Source organism: Topomyia yanbarensis, chromosome 2 (assembly GCF_030247195.1).
Source record: "Topomyia yanbarensis strain Yona2022 chromosome 2, ASM3024719v1, whole genome shotgun sequence".
Lineage (NCBI taxonomy): Eukaryota > Metazoa > Arthropoda > Insecta > Diptera > Culicidae > Topomyia > Topomyia yanbarensis.
Genome location: NC_080671.1, coordinates 304,319,999 through 304,343,278, shown reverse-complemented (window position 1 = coordinate 304,343,278; position 23,280 = coordinate 304,319,999). Strand labels below are relative to the sequence as shown.

At 41.7% G+C, this 23,280-nt stretch overlaps 1 protein-coding gene across 1 annotated transcript in view; it reads left to right on the top strand.

Annotated features, from left to right (window-relative positions):
* Positions 1-17,972, top strand: part of LOC131683441 (OTU domain-containing protein 5-A) — a 51,594-nt gene extending 33,622 nt beyond the window's left edge. Inside the window, exons 3-7 of the mRNA XM_058965433.1 lie at positions 15,484-15,970; positions 16,022-16,178; positions 16,247-16,901; positions 16,963-17,150; positions 17,215-17,972. Coding sequence (XP_058821416.1) covers positions 15,484-15,970; positions 16,022-16,178; positions 16,247-16,901; positions 16,963-17,150; positions 17,215-17,363 — 1,636 coding nt within the window. The 3' untranslated portion in view covers positions 17,364-17,972. The remainder of the gene's footprint in view (positions 1-15,483; positions 15,971-16,021; positions 16,179-16,246; positions 16,902-16,962; positions 17,151-17,214) is intronic.
* Positions 17,973-23,280: the final 5,308 nt, after the last annotated feature.

The window sequence follows — 23,280 nt, the reverse complement described above, 5'->3', positions numbered from 1 at the left end:
TTACGTTAGAGAATACTTGAGATCGGAATTTTGGATATCTCCATTATATTCATTATTAAATTGGATTAAATATGGATGACCAATTAACCCTTCAAAATGTCGTCAAAATTAAGCAAATAATTAATACATACTGCAATACACATCCAAATTCACAATGTTTAAGGGAGGCGTCTGGTGTAGCGAATAAAAAATCGACTTCTTTTTTATTCTATTACTATGTTTCAATTGTCGCAAGGTTCTACTGTATCGATTTTGTTCGCTGTTTTCGGCAAATTTAAGACTAAAAGAAACGAAAGCAATGCAATTGAATGACGGATAGGTATTCTAGAACGAATCAGTTATAAACTTAGAACGGAAATCTCTTTTATTCGTCAGTATTGAACTTCAAGAATAGTCTCCCGCAATCTCGGTGCATTATTTTACTTCAAATGTCCTTATTTTTAGTCTCAAACTCTGGCATATACAGGGTGGTTCAACATGATGTTTTTTAACAGGGCATGTTATGTTATTGTAGTTTAGTATTGTTTGCCACCACAGTATGCTCACCATTTTCAAATTATTCAACTATATTTCGAAAATCAGCGATCTGTGAGAAATGTGTTTCGTGTACTCTGACCATAATATGGTCGACTTTATCGGCCAACTGACTCCACTATTCGCCATACAATCAAAGAGTAAAAGTTGCAGTTCTCGTTATTGGATGATTAGCGAACAAATCGACCACATCCAGAGCACGCATTGGAGAAAACATAGCGGCGGTGTCATTCCCAAGCATTGGAAACCAACATTACTCGACTAATTAGCCAGATACCACTTGAAATACTCGAATCCGTCATCAAAAATTGGACCAGTCGAATGGATTACCTCAAGCGCCAACATGGTCAACATTTAAAAGAAATTGTTTTCAAACAATAAATGGCAAAAAATGTTATTTCGATTGTCAAATAAACATTTCGTGATTTACTCCATTTTTCAAATTTTGGCGAGATCAAAAAAACGTCATGATGAATCACCCTGTATTAAATTCAGATCAACTTTATTCCAAGAGAATTAATTTCAATTGTCAATTTCAAATACTTCCAGCACTTGTTTTTGTTAATGCATACTCTCATTCCAACCAAAAGTTCTTTTACTCAGAAGTAACCAAAATTTGTTGGATAGCTCGATATGAGGTTTGGCCAAAGTGGTTATCTTCGTTCAATATTGGCACTACACCATTCCAATTTTTCTCGATCAAGATTCAACATCACAGTTGAACTGCTGGAAAATAAGCCAGAATCCCGACTTTTTCAGAATTCTGTATCAAGTGGCAACTGATTCAGTCTTCAATTCCGAATAGATTTGATAGGGATGTCCTTAATTTGCTCTCAGTCCATTTGGTAGTGTTGATGGTTAACAAGTCATAGCTGCTTTCGTCCACTTCTACCTGCAGAAATGCACCCAACAGGTCGATTCGGCTAAACACTGTGCAATTAGCCAATTTGTTGAAAATTTCTTCCGGTAGCTGCAACGGATATTGATGCGGTTGCAGAGCATTGTTGAGACTGGTGGAATAGTCACCGCAATTATGAATAGATCCGTTCGTTTTTCGGATGACAACGATGGGAGCTGCCCAATCCGAAAAGCACCGGTGTGATGATTTTTGCTCGTTCCGGTCGGTCGAGTTCATTATCCACACTACATACTATGTACCGCATAAGCCACTGGAGTGAATATTGATTGATGAGATGACACTCCGGAAGAAATCTTGCTGCTGCTGCATCAACTGTTCACAGAAAAAAATATTTTGTAATTTTAAGTTTATTTTCATGCACATATTTGGAGCATGAATATAAATGTAAAATCAAATTCCACCACAAATACACACGACTTGTCGTGCTTACTTCAACGAATTTTATTATAATTTTACAAGTGGATTGAAAATTACAGTTTCTTTAAACGGAAAACCAATGCACTTCAATGTATTTTCACTCGAATACTGTTGTAAAATGAATGACACGTAATTTTACACGAATGAAAGTGTAAAATTGTATGCTGTTTGAGCTCCAATTGATTTTAGCGTAATTTTCAATCAAATTTTGGATTCAATCGTTGTATGTTTACCTTCGTTTTGATTTACATGTCGTTTAAATTTCATTAGTCTTTGGTGTGTTGTTGCTGCTACTGCACGAATACCTGTTGCTGCTGCATTAGCTGCTGAAAGAGCTGGTGGGATGCTTCGGCGGAAGACGAGCTGGTACTTGAAGATTGCTGCGTTGATGGTGGACCATTGAAAAATGGAGCAGAATACCGCTGATGACTTTGCTGCATTCCCGGGCGTTGTGGGTTTTCTTTTGGCGGTAGTGGACTACCTGGCAAGCCGTTTCCCGGCTGATTCCGCCATGCTTTCCGTTTTCACGTGGGAGATAAATATTGGCTTTCGATCGCCAATTCTCGACAAACATATGATTACGGCTTAAAAGCCAATTGTCAAAATTCTCTTTGAAGGGAAATTCCGGACAAACCGTTACTGGCTAAAAACTCGTCACCAATATTTGGGCCGTGTTCGTGGGTGACCGATAGAGAAGATTACACGACCCATACGTTAAAATTATACTTTATTAAATACTTTATTGAAAACTATAGACGCGGACAACGGAGAGGTAAAATATGCGTGTTACTTATACTGCCGTTATACGCATAATTGTCCCTTGTATATAGGGAATCCCATAGAACATGGAACAATTAAGTTTATAATGGCAGTATAGTATTTTTTTACAATCGAGAATACATTTACGTACTAGTCCAGTACACATGCTATTAGTAGATGCCAAGCTACCATACGGGGTGTACTGGGAGTGTGTCGGGCTCTAATGGTGACGCAGCCATTAATACCGACTAAACTCCATTGGGCTCCGCCATTGTTCCCCCAGGGACTACCTCTCGGTATTACTTCTGGGGGGATGGCTGTACTTTATGTACTCATTCACACTCGCTCACGCGTTCATACGTCCTGTATGAGGCTTACTTGGGTGCTCTCTCTGTCACACCTTGATTCACTCTCTAACATTCCACATGAGGCTTACTTTTATGCTCACCTTTTTCGTTCCTTGTGAGGCTGCCTTGTATGCTCACCTTTTTCATTCCTTGCTAGGCTTACTTTTGTGCTAGCCTCTAACATACCATGTGAGGCTGACTTGGATGCTCACCTTATCACCTGGTTCACTTTCAATCGTACCACTCTATCACACCCCTGTCGCTCCCTCTGGCATCCCATGTGGGACATTTTTGTGCTCACCTCTAACATACCATGTGAGGCTGACTTTTGTGCACACCCTTAACATACCGTGTGAGACTGACTTGAATGCTCACCCTTTCGCTCCTCTACCACGCCACGAGGCATCGATAGCTAAGTCCCAACATACTACGCTACGACCCTCCCATCTTAGCATGAGGAAGTCCACAGATACGCCTATACACTCGCTCTTCTGCCTTGCTTCGGGGTGGCTGGGTTTACCCCTTACGCGGTTGAAAGTCGCTCTGCCAAACTGCCTCAGCATGAGCAGACCATTCACTCACGTTTCTGCGCTCGCCTTTTTCGCTTCAAATTCCCTGTAGCCTACAGGCAATCTGGGTGGTTGCAGTCGAGACTGCGTTCCACTTCTCCACCGATTGACATATCCGCTGAATAAGGGTATCAGGGGTTGTGTCCCAGCCGCAGACGTCGAGCATTGCTCTTCTTTCGACGTTGAAACGAGGACATACGAACAGTATGTGTTCGGCAGTTTCGTCTACACCTGGGCAGTCAGGGCAGGCAGGGACCTCCGCGTGCCCGAGCCTGTGGAGGTACTGTCGGAAGCAGCCATGGCCTGACAGGAATGGTATCAGATGGAAGTGAACTTCCCCATGGGGTCTGCCCACCCAGCTCGATATGTTAGGTATCAGCCGGTGGGTTCACCTACTTTTCGAGGAGTTATCCCACTCACGCTGCCATCTGGCGACCGAGGTCACCCTGGTGCGTGTAAACTATGTAAACTGAGGGACAGTTCTCTTTAATTAATTACACGCGTATGTTTTGATGGTGTACACTAAACTGAGAACGATCGCCCAGCAACCGTCTGTAATATATTTATTTACTTCATCGTATCCTCACGCATACTTGCGTACACTGTGGTACTCGCTTATTACTGGGTCATTCGACAATACATAACAATCCTTACCCCTTTAATGATTTTAAATTCATTTTAATTTTCAATGGTTATTTCATCTTTTTTTACAATTATTTACAAAATATAATAAAATTCAATAGCAATAGAATTTGATAAAATAAAATAGTTCACCGCTTAGCATGGATAAAATTCTTTTCCGTATTCGCTCTTCTCAATCTGTTCGACCTCCTTAGAGTTTGAATTTTTCTTCGTTTATCACTCGATGACTCGAAAAGTCTTCTACGTTTGATGATCTTCTCCGGAAATCCTCGGAAAACATCCTCCTCATCATCGCTCGTCGTACCGCGAAAATCTCGCTTTCGACTGGCGCTTTTACTATCGCTATTGTTTTCAGTAACGACCGTGCTAGCAAAAGGAAATAAAATTCCACGCGCCTTAGCCGTCGTCTTACTTGGCACCTTTGGCTGGTTTCGATGAGCTGTGAGCCGAACACAATCCAATCACAATCTGGAATAAATTTTTCGATATTTTTTTATGAATTGAGCCTTCAGCCATCTTGCGAAATCCTGGGATTTGTGATTTTTGTAATAAATCACATCGCCCATCGTCAACTTATCTACAGGTTCACTAGGTTGAATCTGCTCAAAAATCTTTAGTATCGGTTTATCACTTGGTGGTGGTGGTTCAGCTAATTGCTGTTTGTAATAAGACTTGGGGTTCAACAAATCGATTAACATTTTGGGTTTGTAAGAAAATATGCTCTCTGATGGGAATTTGCCATCTGACGACAAACAAGTATTTCTGTAGTTCATCAGAAACAAATTAATTTGATCATCAATATCTAGTCTTTTGATTGTAGGCTCTAGCATAAAACGTTTGAGAACATCCTTAACAATCCTGACAGATCGCTCTGCCTGTCCATTACTGGGAGGATTATAAGAAGGCCTTTTTAACACCTTGATTCCTTGCCTTTCTAAAAAAGTTATAAAATCGCAAGAATTAAACGGAGGACCGCCGTCAGTAACCACTACATCTGGCAATCCAAATCTAGCAAATACCCCAACAAATTTCTTTAAAACTTTCCTAGCATCAGTTCCATGTTTCATCCATTCAATCTCGATCCACTTTGAATTGGCTATCAATAACCAACAGAAATGTTCTGTGCTCAAAATGGAAGAAATCGGCATGAATTCTGCTAAATGGTCTTTTGGTAGGGATCCACGCAGAAATTACTTTTGGTTTGGGAACAACAGCCATTCTCCTGCAAGATTCGCAATCACCGACATATTTTTCAATGTCTGAGTTAATTCCAAACCAAAATACTGCCTGACGAGCTAATTGTTTCATTTTCACAACTCCAGAATGATTGGCATGTAATAATTTCAAAATCCCGCTATGCATGGAATTAGGAATCAACACCCCCGACAATTTCCAAATCAACACGATTTGAGAAAATGTGTGCAAAACTTTTGTCTATTCTCTCTGGCCAACAATTCTGCATAAACTTAACAACTTGTTGTAAAACTTCGTCGGCTCTAGTCTCGTTGGCAACTTGAGAAAAATCTACAGGCTAAAATTAATACTTTTGACAGTTTCTCTGTTAAACTGTGCTGGAACTGCCTGATTCAACGGAAACCGCGAACAGAAATCAGCGTTTCCCATCTTTTCAGACGGCCTATTATATAATATCGAAATCATAAATAGCCATTTCCAAAATATATCTTTGTAATCTGGTTACAAAGATAGCATTTTCCCTGCTTTCCCGAAAATTCCAACCAAAGGCTTGAAATCAGTATAAACAACAAACCTCCATATAACCATATAAAAACTTGTGAAACTTCTTCACAGTGCAGACCAATGCTAAAACCTCTAAATGAAGTATTGGATACTTCATTTGAGCTTTATTCAAAGAGAAAGAAGTAAAGGAGATAGGTTTTTCTTCACCTTTTACCTCATGTGCAATCGCTCCTCCTAGACCATAACCTGAAGCGTCCGAAACAACTACTATTGGTTTCATAGGGTCGTAAAATTCAAGAATATTAGCATTAAGTAGCTCATTTTTACACCTAACGAAAGTCTTGTCACTATTCTCATCCCACACGAACTTCACGTTCTTCTTCAAAAGCCTATACAAACAACTAATCTTCGAACACAAGTGGGGAACAAACTTTCCATAATAATTTACGAGCCCTAAAAACGACTTCAACTCCGTCAAATGGCAGAAACTTTCTTACGACAGTCGTCGTAATCCTTTCCAGCTATGAGTACATCATCCAAACAGCAGCGTATATGTTTCAATCCAGCCAGCACCTGGTCCATCACCTGTTGAAAAATCGTCGCACTCGATGAAGCTCCTTGAGGCAACCTGTTGTAAGTGTAAAGTCCCTTGATCGTGTTGATAACCACAAACTTCCTGGATTTTTCTGACAGCATAAGTTGAGTATACGCTCCTTCCAAATCAAGGGCAAAGAAAACTTTACAACCCGCTAAATCTGCGAAAATATCCTGCGCTAAAGGTAAAGGATAGCTGTTGAGAATAATTAATTTATTGATGGACACATTACAATCTATTACCAACCTAATCTCACCATCCTTTTAGGGAACAACGACGACTGGAGAAGCCCACTCACTTGTTTTAATAGGAGTAATAGCATTTTCCTTCTCCAATTTTCCTAAATACTCAATAACTTTCTCCCTAAGTCTGAATGGAACTTCATACGCTCGTTTAAAAATAGGAGTATTGCCCTTCAACACAAGATCCGTCTCAAAACCAATGATTGGCGAGGTAAGATCCTTTGAAAATACTTGAGAATACTTTTGCTTTATTTCCAGCAAAAAATTCTCAGCTAGATTTGGTAAATGTAAATGTTAATCTGAGAAACCCCTGCAAAATATTCTTTCCAATCCGGGTAGAATACGTCAAGCCATCTACGTCCCATTAATGGCACAAAGTCATAATTACACTCCAATACAAAACAATGGCAATTCAAGTTCAATGGTCCTAAAACGAACCATAACGTCAAGTTTTCCTAATATATTCAGCTTCGAACCATTCACCACCACCAATTCCCTGTTAATTTTCTGTAATGGCAAGTCAAACAATTTCTCATATAAAATAGAACCAATAACAGAAACAGCCGAACCGCAGTCAACCTCCATTTTAACCAGCTTGTCTTGACTTCAAAAAGAATGGTTCGCTTATTTTATTCATGGACGACACTTTCATATATAAAAAATCACCTGAATCGCTATCGCTCTCAGGATTGTCCAAATCAGCTCGCAAACGGTTGAAAAGTTCGCCGATTTTCTCATCGCCAAAACTCAAATCTTTTTCCTTGTCATCACCAACAAACTTTACCGAATTCCGCTCCTGTCGCATGCGCTTGATATGACCCTTAATTCCGCAAAAATCGCACTTTTTATCCGCACACCGTCCAGCTCGTCGAAACTCGCCACTCCTGCTTCGCCCTTGACGTTTATAAACAGCACTGCGACTACGACTCCTGCTCTTGTCACGGCTGACCTTTCTGTCGAACGTTTCTTTTCGACCCAAACGTTGCTTTACCGAAGCTACCTGGCCGCCTTGTCGATCGCCGATCATTCGAGCCCGTGACCCAGCCAACTCCCAGTTCACAATAAATCTTTCAACCGTTGCCAAACTAGAGCTTTCCTCATTCAGTAGCTTTTCCTGAAAAGATTTATCGAAAACTCCCATCACAAGTTTATCTCGGATGGCAGTTTCGCGAAATTCGTCAAACGCGCAGAGTTCAGCCTGTAATTTTACAGCTAGCACGAAATCCTCTGCCTTCTCGTTTGGTCCTTGCACACGGTTATAAAATCAAGTCTGAATCGACCTTGTCAAAACGCTCACGTAACTTTTGTGAAATATCACCGTAACCAACATTTTTAAGGTCATCCTTTGAAGGATACAACAGTTTAAGCTCCTCGTAAACTGCCGGTCCACTCAACGTGACAAAGAGCGCTTTTTGTTTCACCGGATCGTCAATCCCGTTCACTTGGAACAAATATTCCAACCGTTCAGAATAATTGGTGAACGAAGTACCAACCACATACGGTTCAATCGTGCCAATCAACACGTTGGCCTTACCATTGCTACCTTCAGCCATATTGAATGTGCTAAATAAAACAATTCAAGCGCAAAAATAAAAAATGAAACAAAATATGCTTTTATTTATTTCGCTCACCGTCCCGTATATGGTACCTTACCGTCCTCGACACCCGTCTCAACGAACAAAAAGTATCGAATTCTGCCGAAAATTTCAGCCGACACAATATTCGACAAACTTTTCGCACGACTCAAGCCAGCAGAACTGCAGTAAAACTGGCAGCACTGCGCTGAACTATCCGAAATTATGATGGGATCTCACTGAACGAGAACTCTACCAACACCAAGCACAACAGAATGAACACCAAAGCCTTGCCGCTGCCGTGTGCAATATCGCACCTATTTTCAACGGCACTTATTCCACAGCAAATCACGTGCTCTCCCTTTAACTTGCTGTGCACTCCTTTCAGCCGCCCGCTATCAGCAGCGAAAACACTTTTATATTTTTTTTGCAATCACTTTCATTTAAATTTTTTCTAAAATATTTTCACCTCGTCGCCACTGTAAACTATGTAAACTGAGGGACAGTTCTCTTTAACAACTGCAGCTAATCATAATAACGTGGTTGCACACATAGCCAAAACCTCGGAGTTGTGGAATGAGCTGGCTGCTTCCAACAAAACTGGCAAAACTGATGTCGTTGCCACAAAAAATCACTTAACATCATTATTCGACATATCGATGAAAGCTACGAAAAACAACATCGCAGCCTATGTCAATGAACTGACCACCGATATGACACGCGAGTTGAAACAAATTTGTTCAGAAATTGAAAAGGTCAGCAGCGTGATAACTGACATGGCTAACAACTGTTCGGCTCAGAATATGAGTTATGTAAACCCAATATTCACGGATGATATTATCGATGAGTTAAAGCAAATTTCTAGTGCAGTAAACTCACTGGAACAAAAGACTGCTGCTTCACCCGCAACAGATTCCTCCCCTAGTTTAGAGGCTGAGATGTCCGTCGAGGCAGCCAGTAACTCAGGCTGGCGTTTCCTTGGCAACTCTAAGGTATGGAAGGCTGATTGGTCCGAATACGACGCACGTAAATTGCGTCGTCTCAATCAACAAAAAGCGGCGGAGAAAGCAAGAATAAAGAAGAAACGGAATAAACAGAGGCCCGCTAATGCACTTAACACCACCCGTAACAGTAATAATAATACTAAGCGTCGCAAGAATCACGGTTACAAACACCACACAATTTTCGACAAAAATAACGGATGTAATTACAACCACAGCAGATTTGCGTACCACGATAACAAACGCCGCGACATCGACAATCTTCCGTTGGACAGAGAGCTACTGGCTGAGGCAAAGAAACGTTTTTCGAGGCCACCTTCAACTTCGTTCAGACCTACCATTGCATTCCAGAGAGGCGATGTTTTAAACCCGTGCCCTACCGACCAACCTAGCACCTCACATCGAACAGCTGCTGCCACACCTATGTACCCCTCCGGAATTGGCGCCTGTCAGTGTTTTTGCCGCTATCGACGCGCTCATTAGAGCAAGATAATAATGAATTGACAAATCATATTGCGATTCAAGATTTAGAAGAGGTAGAGCTAGGTCTAATTAATTCCCATTCAACTAACACTTCTCCAAGAGAATCTCAGTCAAGAACAGAAATCTTAGTCTATTGCCAAAACTTTAACCGCATGAAAAGTGCAGCTAAGATGAATGTGATTCAAAACAAAATATTAGGTTGTCATTATTCCGTAATTTTAGCAACTGAGACTAGTTGGGACGAAACAGTGAGAAGTGAAGAAGTTTTCGGGAGCAATTACAATGTATTTAGGGATGACCGTGATTGTCATGTATCTGGTAAGAAGTCAGGAGGGGGCGCTTTGATTGCGATTTCAGCAAAACTAAATGCAGAAGTTATCAAAACTATAAAATCAAAAGAATTCGAGCATGTGTGGGACGAAACTCACGTTTTCGCTTCGGTGTATTTTCCTCCAAATTTTGCTCGAAAAACGACTTACGAAAAGTTTTATCATGCTGCTGAATGCATTATTAATAGTCTTTCCCCGCACGTAAAAGTTCACATATATGGCGATTTCAATCAACGCGGTATTGATTTCATACCAGATGCTGATAATGAGAGCATCCTACTTCCTGTTGTAGGGGAAAATGAAACTTTGCAGTTCATTTGCGATAAATCTGCCAGTTTAGGACTTAATCAAATAAATCACATAAGAAATCAGCGACATTGCTATTTAGATTTATTAATGACGAATATAGACGAAGACTTCTGTGTAACGGAATCACTTACTCCCTTATGGAAGAATGAAGCTTATCATACAGCCATTGAGTTTTCTATATTCTTGCATGTTAACGACAGACCTGGTGATAGTGAATTTGAGGAGGTATTTGATTACGAGTCCGCTAACTATGAAAGCTTGAGGCAAAAAATTAATGCAATAAACTGGCAAATGATTTTAAGAAATGAAGAAAATGTTGAAGCTGCCGTAGACATCTTCTACAAAATATTATTTGAAGTCATTCACGAAGATATACCATTGAAAAGAAGAAGGCGTCACTATAACTCAAAACATCCCATCTGGTTTAATAGAGAAATCAAAAATTTAAAAAATCGTAAGCAGAAAGCACACAAAATCTACAAAAAATACAACAGCGAAGATAACTTAACAAACTATTTAAATCTATGCGATCAATTGAACCTTGCCATTGATATCGCGTTTGAAGAGTACAATGCAAGAACAGAACGCAATATAAAAACTTGCCCAAAAAACTTCTTTAATTACGTAAAAACTAAAATAAAATCGGATTATTTTCCAACAGAAATGCATCTTGATGGAAAGGTAGGCGATAACTCAGAGGAAATCTGCAATCTTTTTGCAACATTCTTCCAGGAAGTTTACACTACATTTTCAGAGAAGGATCGAGAGCGTGAATACTTTTCATTCCTCCCAGAACTTTCAAGAGATATTAACATTAAACAGATAAAAGTACATACAATCATGGATGCCTTAAAAAACTTGGATAGCTCTAAAAGCCCTGGACCTGATGGCGTTCCACCGGTGTTTTTAAAAACTTTGTCAATAGAACTAACCGCTCCTTTATTTTGGCTTTTTAACATGTCTCTAGAATCAGGTTGTTTTCCTAAAACATGGAAAAGCTCTTTCCTAGTTCCAATTTTTAAAAAAGGTAAAAAATCCGATGTGCGTAACTATCGTGGAATAGCTATCATCTCGTGCATTCCCAAGATTTTCGAGGCGATTGTTAATGAAAATTTATTCCACCAAATCAAGAACAGAATTACCCATGTGCAACATGGTTTTTTCAAAGGGCTACAAGTACAAATCTACTCGAATTCATTAACTACACATTAACAGCAATGGATAACGGAAACCACGTTGAAGCTCTTTATACAGATTTTAGCAAAGCATTTGATCGCATCGACATACCCATGCTACTTTTTACATTAGAAAAAATGGGGTTTGAGCCAGGACTTCTTACATGGGTACAATCATATCTTACAAATCGTGAACAAGCTGTTAGATTTAAAGGGATAAAATCAATCCCAATTCAAGTTACATCAGGAGTCCCTCAAGGGTCTCATTTGGGCCCGCTATTCTTTATTTTATTTGTGAACGACATTTCCTTCATTCTAAAAAATGTAAAAGTTCTTATATATGCTGATGATATGAAACTATTTCTAGAAATAAGAAATGGTGAAGACTTTCAGACATTTCAAAACGAAGTAAATATATTTTATACATGGTGTAATAAAAGCCTGCTGAAACTGAATGTAAAAAAATGTAATTCCATAACATTGAGTAGAAAGAATAATATACAGAACAATAGAATCTTATTGGGAAATCAACAAGTAGAAAAGTGTGACAGAATAAGAGATCTAGGAGTTATTATAGATTCCAAAATAACATTCGTAGATCATTATAACACAATAATTAACAAAGCAAACAGCACACTAGGTTTTATTAAACGCTTCAGCTATAATTTCCAAGATCCCTACACAATAAAAACATTATATGTAGCCTATGTGCGTTCAACACTAGAATATTGTAGTATAGTTTGGTCGCCTTTTTCAGCAACGCATGCAAACCGGATAGAATCAGTACAAAAGCAGTTTTTGATGTTCGCTCTTCGTAAACTAGGTTGGACTGGACTACATTTGCCATCTTATGAAGCACGGTGCATGCTAATTGACATTCAAACCTTGAAAGATCGTCGTGAATTTTCTATGGTATCATTTGTAAACGACATTGTATCACATCGTATTGATTCAATCGAACTTTTATCGAAACTAAATTTTTATGCTCCTTCTCGACAACTACGTAACCGCAGTATCTTTTGTACAATTCGCCATCGCACTAATTATGCCAAGTTTGGCCCTTTAAACCAAATGATGAATATTTACAACAAACATTGCGAAAGCATTGACTTCACTATGTCGAAAGCAAAACTTAAGCAGCAGTTTAAAGTAAACCAAAATTTTAACTAGTGTTAAGTTAGTTTAATAATTATTGTAAGAAACCGGTCTACATCTGATTGACGACTTGAAATAAAATTAATTACACGCGTATGTTTTAATGGTGTACACTAAACTGAGAACGATCGCCCAGCAACCGTCTGTAATATATTTATTTACTTCATCGTATCCTCACGCGTACTCGCTTATTACTGGGTAATTCGACAATACATAACAGTGCGCTCGCGGGCTGCTCTAGTTCCACGTAGCTCGAAGCACTCCTCGTCTTCCCGGATGACCAGCCCGACTGGCATCATGCTCGCTATCACGCAGTGATAGCTCGAAGCACGTGTGATACCGTGCGGTAAGCAGATATCACTCTGAGGCACATCACGCGGTAGGTGCTCTCCAGTTTCCGTAGGTAACTGGTTACCCTCAGTGCTCTTGACCATGACGGACCGCCATACCTGAGGATAGATATGACAACGCCTGCCAGTAGCCTACGTCTACTGGCGCACACCTTTGAGCTGTTGGACATCATCCTCGATAGTGCCGTAACAGCAGTGGACGCTCTCTTGCATGTATAGTCGACGTGGCTGCCGAAGGTCAGCTTGTCGTCTATAATGACTCCGAGAGACTTCAGATTCCGCTGTGAGGTGATCACGACTTCTCCCATATGGATAACTGCATGTTGTGCCGACTTGCGGTTGTTGACGATAACTACGTCCGTCTTATGCTGAGCAAGCTCCAGGCCTCTCGCGCTCAAGCATTCCTCCACCGTGTTGATCGCATGTTCTGCAGTTAGTTTTACCTCAGGGATTGACTCCCCATAGACCTCCAAGGTTACGTCAGCCGATGATCTTGACCCCAGGAGGGAACTTCAGTCTCAGAACCCCGTCATACATGAGGTTCCATAGCACCGGGCCTAGGATCGAGCCCTGCGGGACTCCGGCGGTAATCGGAACCCTTTTCTGATCGGCATCGGTCTCGTATAGCAGTACGCGGTTCTGGAAGTAGCTTTCCAGGATCCGGTACAGATCCACAGGTAGGCTAAGCCGGTGTAACGAGAGCGCGATGGCATCCCAGCTTGCGCTGTTGAATGCGTTCTTCACGTCAAATGTCACTAACGCACAGTATCGAATGCCTCGCCGCGGCAGTATAGTATGGTATGGTACATTCTGACACAGCTAACCGGATGCTGTTCGTGACGTCAACTGGATGACAGGTGGGCTGCCACCAGTGAGCCCAGCAATTCCTATTAGGTTGTAGGGATGTCCACGTCTGAAACACCACACTTCTAAATTATCATGTTCTCGAGATATAGAATTTGAAAAAATAGTACATGCTCACTAGCGCCGCCTGGCGGATCTATTCCAATTTGATTTTTCCATATTCGCGTAGCCCTTGACCTTCTCTAGAACTTTGCCGAAAACACCATCTTTCTAAGTTATTAGACTTTTGAGATGTATCATATTCTATAATGTGTTGTTGCGCTCACTAGCGCAACATAGTGAGAGTATCCCAAACTAACGCGACATCATCTGGTAGTCTTTGATCTCTCGAGCAACTTTATTGAAGACAGTACCCTTCTAAATATTCTCGTGATTGTTATTACTTCCACCATCCAGAAGCACTTGACTTTCTTCCTACCTTTCAAAATAATCAGTGTTTCGATATATTTCAAGTTGAACCCATTCAACGATAGTCACATTCCAGATGACAGGTTCGATTTATTTACTCTGTTTCAAAGCAAAACTGGCGGCACAATTATCAACTAATTGGGTATCCAATTGCTCTAAATTGTACGTCTAAGTAAGCACAACAACTTTGTATGGTATGGTAGTATGGCGCTAAATGTTAACGCAGACGAAAAATTCGGCCACAGCCCCAATTAGTCAAAATCCCATAAGCTATGAGATTCCTATTACGCGGGTACCGCGCAGCAGGAATCCGCGCAGTAGAAATCCGCGTAGTAGGACTCCGAGTAGTAGGAGACCCGACTGTATATGCCCAATACATTACCAGTTCCACGCTCGCATCGTTTGTTCCCCTTCCCTGTGTGCATACGACCCACAGATCTTCACTAATGCGGATCCTATCCGAAGCGAAACCGAGTCAGACTCTAACCCCAACCGCTATCAAAATGTACGCACTGACAGCGGTTGGGGCCAGAACCCGACCCAGTCCTGGGTCCAATCAAAAATGCATAAGCGGTTCGTACCCCGGTTGGCACCGCACGGATTTAAATGATAGGAGTTCTGTATCAGAGGTGAATAGACTTTTCGACGGCTCATGTACGTACACGCCACATGACACAAATACTACATTACAAGCTGGTGGAAAATAATAAACAAAGACGGCAAAAGTAAATGGGATTGTTTTCAACCAGGAAACTTCATTAGTGTTCGTGAGACCGGTAGCAAAGAACTCAATGGGGACATAGTTTGGCCTCATTCTGTACCAATAAAGCTTTGCCAACCGCTATATTGTTACGAGAAATACACCCCGACGGATTATTTTCATGTTAATCACGAATGAAATGGAAAATTTCATTCTTCTATATTCCGAAGTTTCAGAGAAGCTGATTTTTTCATAAAGTTGTTGTATCAAACATGCCGTGAACAGAGTTATTGTTCCTTTTAAACATGTTCCTATACAAGATTAAGTTTTCGTAGAAGTAACGCTTAGAAAAAATTTCAACATTTTCGCAATGATTTAACGTTTACACAAACTTTTCAATTCCTTTTCCACAGTCTTGGTCGTACAAAGCGTGAACACCATCACAAGAGAGAGAACCGCGAGCGTGACAAAAATGCCTCGCCTAATTATCAAGCCGTTTTGCCTTCTGCGAGCACTAAGAAACAATCGACGTCGTCATGTCCCAGCCCGTTGGCAAGCGCTGGAGGACGTTCACCCAAAAGTACTGTCGCCTCCGGAACAAATCTTAACGTGACGACTAACAGTAGCAATAAAAATCCAATCAATCTCACTGTTGCAAGTGAAGAAACTCTTTCCGGTTACAACAGTGGCGATGAACATGTCGGACAAAAGGACGCACAGCTTAGCCCAGACGAGTGGAAGAAACGAGACGAAGCGTTCAGTAAAATCATGTCGGATCGAGGGTTTATCATCAAGGATATGGTCGAAGATGGCGCTTGTCTGTTTCGGGCAATATCACTCCAAATCTATGGCGATCAGGATATGCACGAAGTTATCAGGCAGCAGACAATGGATTATATTGTAAGTGCAACGAATTTTTGCAAGATTTTTTTAGTAAATATGTTTTTGCAGTATCAAAATCGTGAATATTTTGCACAGTTTGTAACAGAGGATATTGACAGTTATGTATCCCGGAAAAGAGCAAATCATGTTCATGGTAATCATATAGAAATTCAAGCAATGTCCGAAATGTACAACCGCTCGGTGGAGTTGTATTGTTATCAGTTAGGTATATTGAAAACGTTCGATTTGATTTGATTAAAGATTTACTCTGCTAATTTTGCAATTTTTATGTAGAACCAATCAACATCTTCAATTCCGATCAAAGTAATAACGGAAACGAGCCGTTGCGGTTATCGTACCAGCGTTGCTCTCACTACAATGCTATTATGGATCCGTACAAAGCCTCGGTAGGGGTTGGTTTAGGTTTAGCTGGTTATAGGCCAGATGAATTGGACATTAAACAAGTGGCCGATGCTGTACGGATGAGCGAAGAATTAGAGATCGAGCAAACCATGTTTGAAGATAAATTAAAAACCACCGATTGGGAAGCTACAAATGAAGCAATTGAGGAACAGATAGCGAGAGAATCCTATCTACAATGGTGCCGTGACAATATGCGCAATAGCCCTGGAAAGAACAGCAAAAGCACCAGTACCATAACATCCAGTGATGTGGGCGGAAGTGGTTGTTGTAGCACGGCAGTCAGTCCAGAAAAATCACCCAAACTAAGCTTAGAAGCAGCAACATCGTACTCGGAATCACTCTTGCGAGACTTGCGTAAATCAGCATCTCCTTCACCGTCGAACCTTTCCTTCAGCCAAGGAAGCTGTTCTTCCAGTTCAAAGAACAGTTCGTTTGAATTGGAATGCTCTCTTCCGGAGACGTCTTGTTCTGTCCCTTACTACTTCAACAACAGTAATAGACGAAAGAAAAGGAATCTAAATTCTCCGTAAGTAACAACTTCAATGAGTATCATATGTCCACGCTATGGTACAATTGCAATATTTTAGAATTGATAAATCCAGCACAGAATTACCACCCAAAAAAGCAAAACTTATCACCAATCGAACAAACGAAAGTGAAACAGATAGTGGTGCAAGCACTTCCGGTACAGCAAACAACGACAACCGACCCCGAAGTGAACCAGTCTCCGAATTTTATCAGTCGTTGCTAGAATCTTCGTACACCGATGATGGTAGTGAGTAGTGTTTGGGTTGATATTTTAACTAAATGGTATTGTTGTATGAATTATCCTCCCACAGGTTTCGCCCAACTAAGCGAAAGAGAAATGATACAAAAAGCGCTGGCAGAGTCGGCAATGGATTTTGTAAAACGAAGTGATCGAACCAAAAGTTCACAGGACGACAAATACGGTACCACTGACGAGGAGTACGATTCGCCTTCGCCTTAATTTAGCAAATTAGATAGGCGCGCGTAAAAAGGTTTTTTTTTTCTATTTTCGGAAAAATGATCTTCATGCGTTAAGGTATCGGGACAACGCTGATGCTTGCTAGCGTTCGTGCACGCCGTTAACAGTTAGAGGCGTTGCTGTATATACAATTTAGTAGCAAGCGGCGACAAGCTCTAATTCTAAGGCCAGCCAGTTTTTGGTTTGCCATGTGAAATCATATTGCAGTAGAGATAGCGTTACATTTATTGGGTTTAGAGAAAATTTGTGAGTTCACAATGGTTATAGGTAAGATTTTCTTCTATCAATATTTATACTGTCTCTACCTTTAGAAGAAACAACCTGTTTACTTTACCAAATCAAGTAATTGCAAAAGATTAATACCTATTTGAGAAAACTTGTGAAAATAATTTTAGCTTGTTCACGATTGAATCACATGTCTAAATTCAAACTCACCTTTTGCCGTTGTTTATTTAGTTATGCTAACATATTTGATATATCCCTACTACTATAAATAAAAATGTAGACATTCATAAGTGTAGACGTTTAACATAGAGCGAGAAGTATATGTTTGAATTGAAATACCACAATAATAAATGTAAAATAAAATTATTATACCTATTTTTATGTCCAATGGATAGTGAGATATCAATGCCAAAAGGTTCAACAAAGTAGTTTGCCAATTGGAAAAAAACGATTTTTGCATTTTTCTAATGGTATAAAAATTATTGTACTGTACCAGTATTCTATTCCTATATTAAAATCCATCTACACTTCTCACAAGTCAATCATCCTTCCCGTTACGGAATCAATCACGAAATCTGCATGGTTGAATCCGTTGCTTGGTTCCAGTTTTCCTGGCATGGTGGTGTGACAGTCTCTCGCTAACGTGTATGTTAACTCTTTCCTGTTCTGGTTAGACAATTCGCTGTGTACATCTACAAAGAGATTTTTGTTCAAAGACTTAACCTTCGGCTTCCGCTTATAAGTATTCACGTTTAACCAATAGGGAAAGTGGGGAAATATCGCTATGTGGGGCAAGTTGAGCACCCCCGTTTTCCAAGAACCTATGAACAATTTGCGATTTTTTTGTTTGCACGAATGCTTCGTCAATCGCCATTAGATGATGTAATACTTCAATTGCGACATAAAACAAAAAATGGGGGGGGGGGGCTTGCGTGAAGCGAATTGATCAAAACTTTTGTACATTGTAGAATATTTCAACAAGGGAGTGGGCGTAGCGTATTGGTAAATCGATTGCCTTGTACGCAGCGCACCTGGGTTCGAGTCCCGACTCCGCACATAGGGTTAGAAATTTTTCCTAAGAGATTTTTCTAACCCGAAGAGGCGAATGACCTTAAGGTTAAAACCTCTATAATTGAAATAAAAAAAATATTTCAACAGCATGCTGTAATTTTTCTATGCAAGTATATCGACAAACAACTCGGTGACGAAGCTTTTTGTAGAAAATCTCTAGAAAAACATGATTTGCGGTGTTACCTGCCATTCCAAAACTACTTAAACGATTTCTTTCAAACTTTGCATACACGTTCTATGTAAAGAATATATGTAAATAAAAGTTTTTTTTAACTCATTTAAAAAAAAATACATTTTTTCACGAAAAATTCCGCCTTTTTATAAGTGGAATGAAAAATTATCTCGGGGGGTTAGGTATTTTCAACATAGAATGTGTATGGAAAGTTTGAAAGAAATCGGTTAAGTAGTTTTTGAATGGCAGGTAACACCGCAAATTATGTTTTTTTCCAGAGACGTTGTACAAAAAGCTTCGTCACCAAGTCGTTTGTCGATATACTTGCATAGAAAAGCATGTTATTGAAATGATATACTGCAATGTACAAAAGTTTTGATCAATTCGCTTCACTCAAAGTTCTAAAAAAATCATGAGGAAAAATGACCCTTTCCAGTGAGTGCGCGCGTGTTTTTTTAAGCAGTAAAAAAAATCAAGAAAACCCTGAGACAGAGAAAATGTACAAAAAACCCTAATGTCTCAGGGAACGGGTTTGGGCTGCCATCACCCGACCACGCTAGAAAACCACTGCTCTTGCCCAGAACCTGATTCCTCCCCGGTACTACCTTACGGCATTACTTCGGAGAGGAGTTTTTATTTGCATAGCACACACTCTAATTCAACTACTTAGTCGGAAAGCTGGCTGAGTCGAGACTTAGTGCTTCTCCCCTACCAAGACAATTTGGGGGGCATACTTCAGATTGTCTAGTGCACCCATTTGGACTCCCTTATGCCATTCCGCACCATGACTCGGCTCCCTTATGCCAGTTAGCATACTGCATCTTGGACAGTCCACGCTCACCTTCCGTGAATTTCGTCAACCTGTTAAGAATGATCCTTCCGGAATTTTAGGCGCTTCGATGCTTCTGCTAGCTCGTCGTTAGTCACTTGCCGATCCGTGTTTGTTCCTTCTTCTTCGCCGTACGGTGTCGGTGGCCATGTAGTAGGATCGTGCTTCAGGAAAAGACCCTCGACGATTATCTTCAGCTTGCTCGGACACATTTCGGCTGGCGTCATCGGGCCCTTCCTTTTTTCCATCACGACTCGGTATGCGTCACCCCAGGAATTGGCGTCTACTTCTCGGCATAGCTCATTGTAGCTATCTGAATTGTTAAGTCTGATCTCCCGTTTAAAAGCGGCCCTAGCTTCCCGACGCGCCCTTACGCTCTTCTCTATCTGGTTCCGACATTGCTCTTTGAGCCCGCCTTCTGGCTCTGAGACAATCAGCGCGTAACGTACTAAGCGTCTCGTTCCACCAGTAAGCTGAATGCCGTTTGTTGCGTGGTTCCAGTTTTCGCGGCATTGTGGCGTCACAACCCGCCACAATCCTTCTTGTTAGATCAGACGCATCCACGTTCTCGGTCGAAGTGCCTCAACAAAGAGGTCTTTGTTGAAGGTTTTCGTCTTCCACTTTCGTTCACCGATCATCCTTCTCCGTACTGCCGCGGAGTTCCGTTGACCGATACGGTAGCGAATCGCCTGGTGGTCACTATGCGTATACGTTTCGCATACTCTCCAATCCATGTTCGCCGTCAATGAGGGACTACAGAATGTGACGTCGATGATAGACTCCCTCCCGTCTCTCCGAAATGTGCTAACAAGACCTTCATTGCACAATCGTACGTCTAACTTCGCTAGAGCTTCCTGAAGGATACACCCTCTTGGGTGGGTTACTCTACTGCCCCATTCTACAGCCCAGGCGTTAAAGTCGCCACCAATGACTACCGGCTTCCGACCGATCAACTGCTAGGTTAACTGCTCCAGCATTAGGCTGAACTACTCTACTGTCCACCTTGGAGGAGCGTAGCAGCTACACACGAAGATGCCGTTGATTTTGGCTATCACGAAACCCTCATATGAGCGTTCTACCACTTTTTAGATGGGGAATTTGCCCATTACTTGTATCACAGCGGTTCCTGATCTATCCGCCACCCAGTTACCGTTATTAGGGGGGACTTGATAAAGCTCTGTGATCAAAGCGACATCACACATAGTTTCTGACGTAGACTGCCACAACAGTTTCTGTGCGTTATCACAGTGATTCAGGTTTATCTGGGTTATCTCCATCACCGTTGGCCTGCAGTCGTCTTCTTGTAGGCTGGGCATTTAAAGCCACCCGACTGATGGTCGTTTCCTTCCACTGAGGTGCAAAGCAAGCACTTCAGCCTCTGCGTGCAGTCTCTCGCAAGATGGCCCGTCTCTCCGCATTTCCAGCACATCCCGGATCTGTCCAGGCCTTTGCATGCCCCTGCTAAATGTCCAAAGCCTAAACATTTGAAGCATTTCTCCACTTGTTTATTTACTTGTGGGGCGGCTCTCAGTAGGCATCTCGACAATCCAACTGTAACTTTACCTAACTCTAGTCCCTTGTCTGCAGCGGTTACCGGTAAACGAATCATCGCTGTCTGCGTTCCTCCGTATCCCTTCCTTAACCGGATCGTCATGTGCACCTCGCCCAGGTTGCACTGCTGCTTCATTGCACCTCTCAGCTCGTCTTCCGTTGTGATTTCATCAAGGTCCTTGCACACAATTACCATCTCCGGGCTTAAGGCTTTCACTTCTGCCTTTCCACCCATTGATTTAGTAAAAGTCTCCTGCAAGGTCGAGCTACTAATCGTAGTATTCTTCTGTAGCTCGAGGAGCATCTCATTATTTTGGGTACGCCTGACTCTTACCACGTTTTCCCCTAAATCTTTCAGCTCCGGGTCCTCTCTGACCTTTTTGAGCAGCGCTGCGTACGTAGTCTCGTCATTTTCTTTGACGAGCACGGCTTCTCCATTAGGCGCCTTCTGACGAGCCGAGCGTTCGGATTTCCTCTTCTGTTCCCCTTTTGCTCCTCCTGTTTGCTGTTTCCCGTGTTTCTCCTTCCGATCCACAACGGTACTCCAGCTTTCACCCTGTCGGGTGGCGTCCTCTCCTTCGGCAGCAACAGCGTCCTCGAGCGTCTGCCTCTTTGACCCGCCTGGTCTTTCGTCTCCTGGCGAGGATCTTGTTCTCTTGGGAGTTGTGGGACCTGGCGTGTTCTCCACTCCAGTCTGCCTCTCGTTACCCTGTTTCGAAGGGGCTAGGAGGATAGTAGCCTTAGCCGACGCCAATGCTCGCTCAGCCGCATCCGCCCTCTGCGTTTCCGTATCATACTCTTTCACGGCAGATAGTAGCGCCTTCCGGATTCTGATGACCATCTCCTTAATGTCGTTAAGGACTCGTGTCCACAAACTTGTGGAGCTCCTCCACTAAGTGCTTCGCTGCTACTACTTTTGGCGTTTGTGGGGTGTAGCTCATTCCGCTCTACTCTGGCTGTTTTTGCTGCTGCTGTTGCTTCGGCTTCCCCTCCTCCTGCTCTTGCTGAATGACTTCAGCTACTATTGGTGGTGGTGACCTCACCAACCCACCTCTGGCGAACGGATTCGCCGTGCCTGCTCCGTTAATATTAATTGCTTGTTGTTTCTCCATTTTATTGGGTCCCAACTCCGGGTCGCTATCTTCACTCGCTGCACATAGTCGCCTCTCGCGATCCCATGATTATCTATGCTGCCAAAAAGCAGCAGTGAGGTCATGCAAGGGTTGACACTATCCTTCATGAGGAGTAGTGTTCAGAGCCGGATCGGCGTAAATCGAGAATGCTCCAACCGAACCTAGTACCACCAACCAAATGTGTGTGTGCGTGTGTGTGTGTAAATGAAGTTTTCATGTGTTGCAGCTCCTGGGTTTATAGCGGACCCTACACGAGAAAAAATATTGACTATAAATCATTTATTGATCAATATATTGATGATGTAAGGTCACCTTGAAAATATTGATTCTGTAGAATTTAAATGGCATTGATGGATTGAAGCAGTTTTGTTAATATTTCTGCCTCGTAAAGCGTCCGCTTTACATACACAGAAGTTCGCGAAATCGTCCCGATGGCATCGGAAAACGTGTACGAACCATTGAACCACGTAGAAGAATACCCAGCGATCACAGATTCTTTTGCTAACATGGCGAGCGGAAACATCAAATGCAAAAATCCACTGAAAAAGAGTGGATCAAAACAAACCAGGAACGGAAAGCAGCAATCGAGATCGATAAGGACAAAAAGGACCAACAGAAGACAAAAACTAATGGAAAACGACAAAGATACGACCATGTAGAACACAAGGCACCGGGAACTAAGGCGCTAAGGATCACGGAGTACCACAAGCTTATTTCATCGTGCACTAATACCGTTAACATCGGAGCAGGTCTGAGCAACAGACATGCCAAAGGGAAGCATGAAAAGTGAGAAAATGTCTCGGAGCAAGCGCTTGAAGAGTTGGAAGCAAAATCTAAGCTACTGAAGAAAAGCTGCATGCAGAACTACTAAACTTTTATACAGATTATTATACCAAGACAATACCGAATGCTGGAACA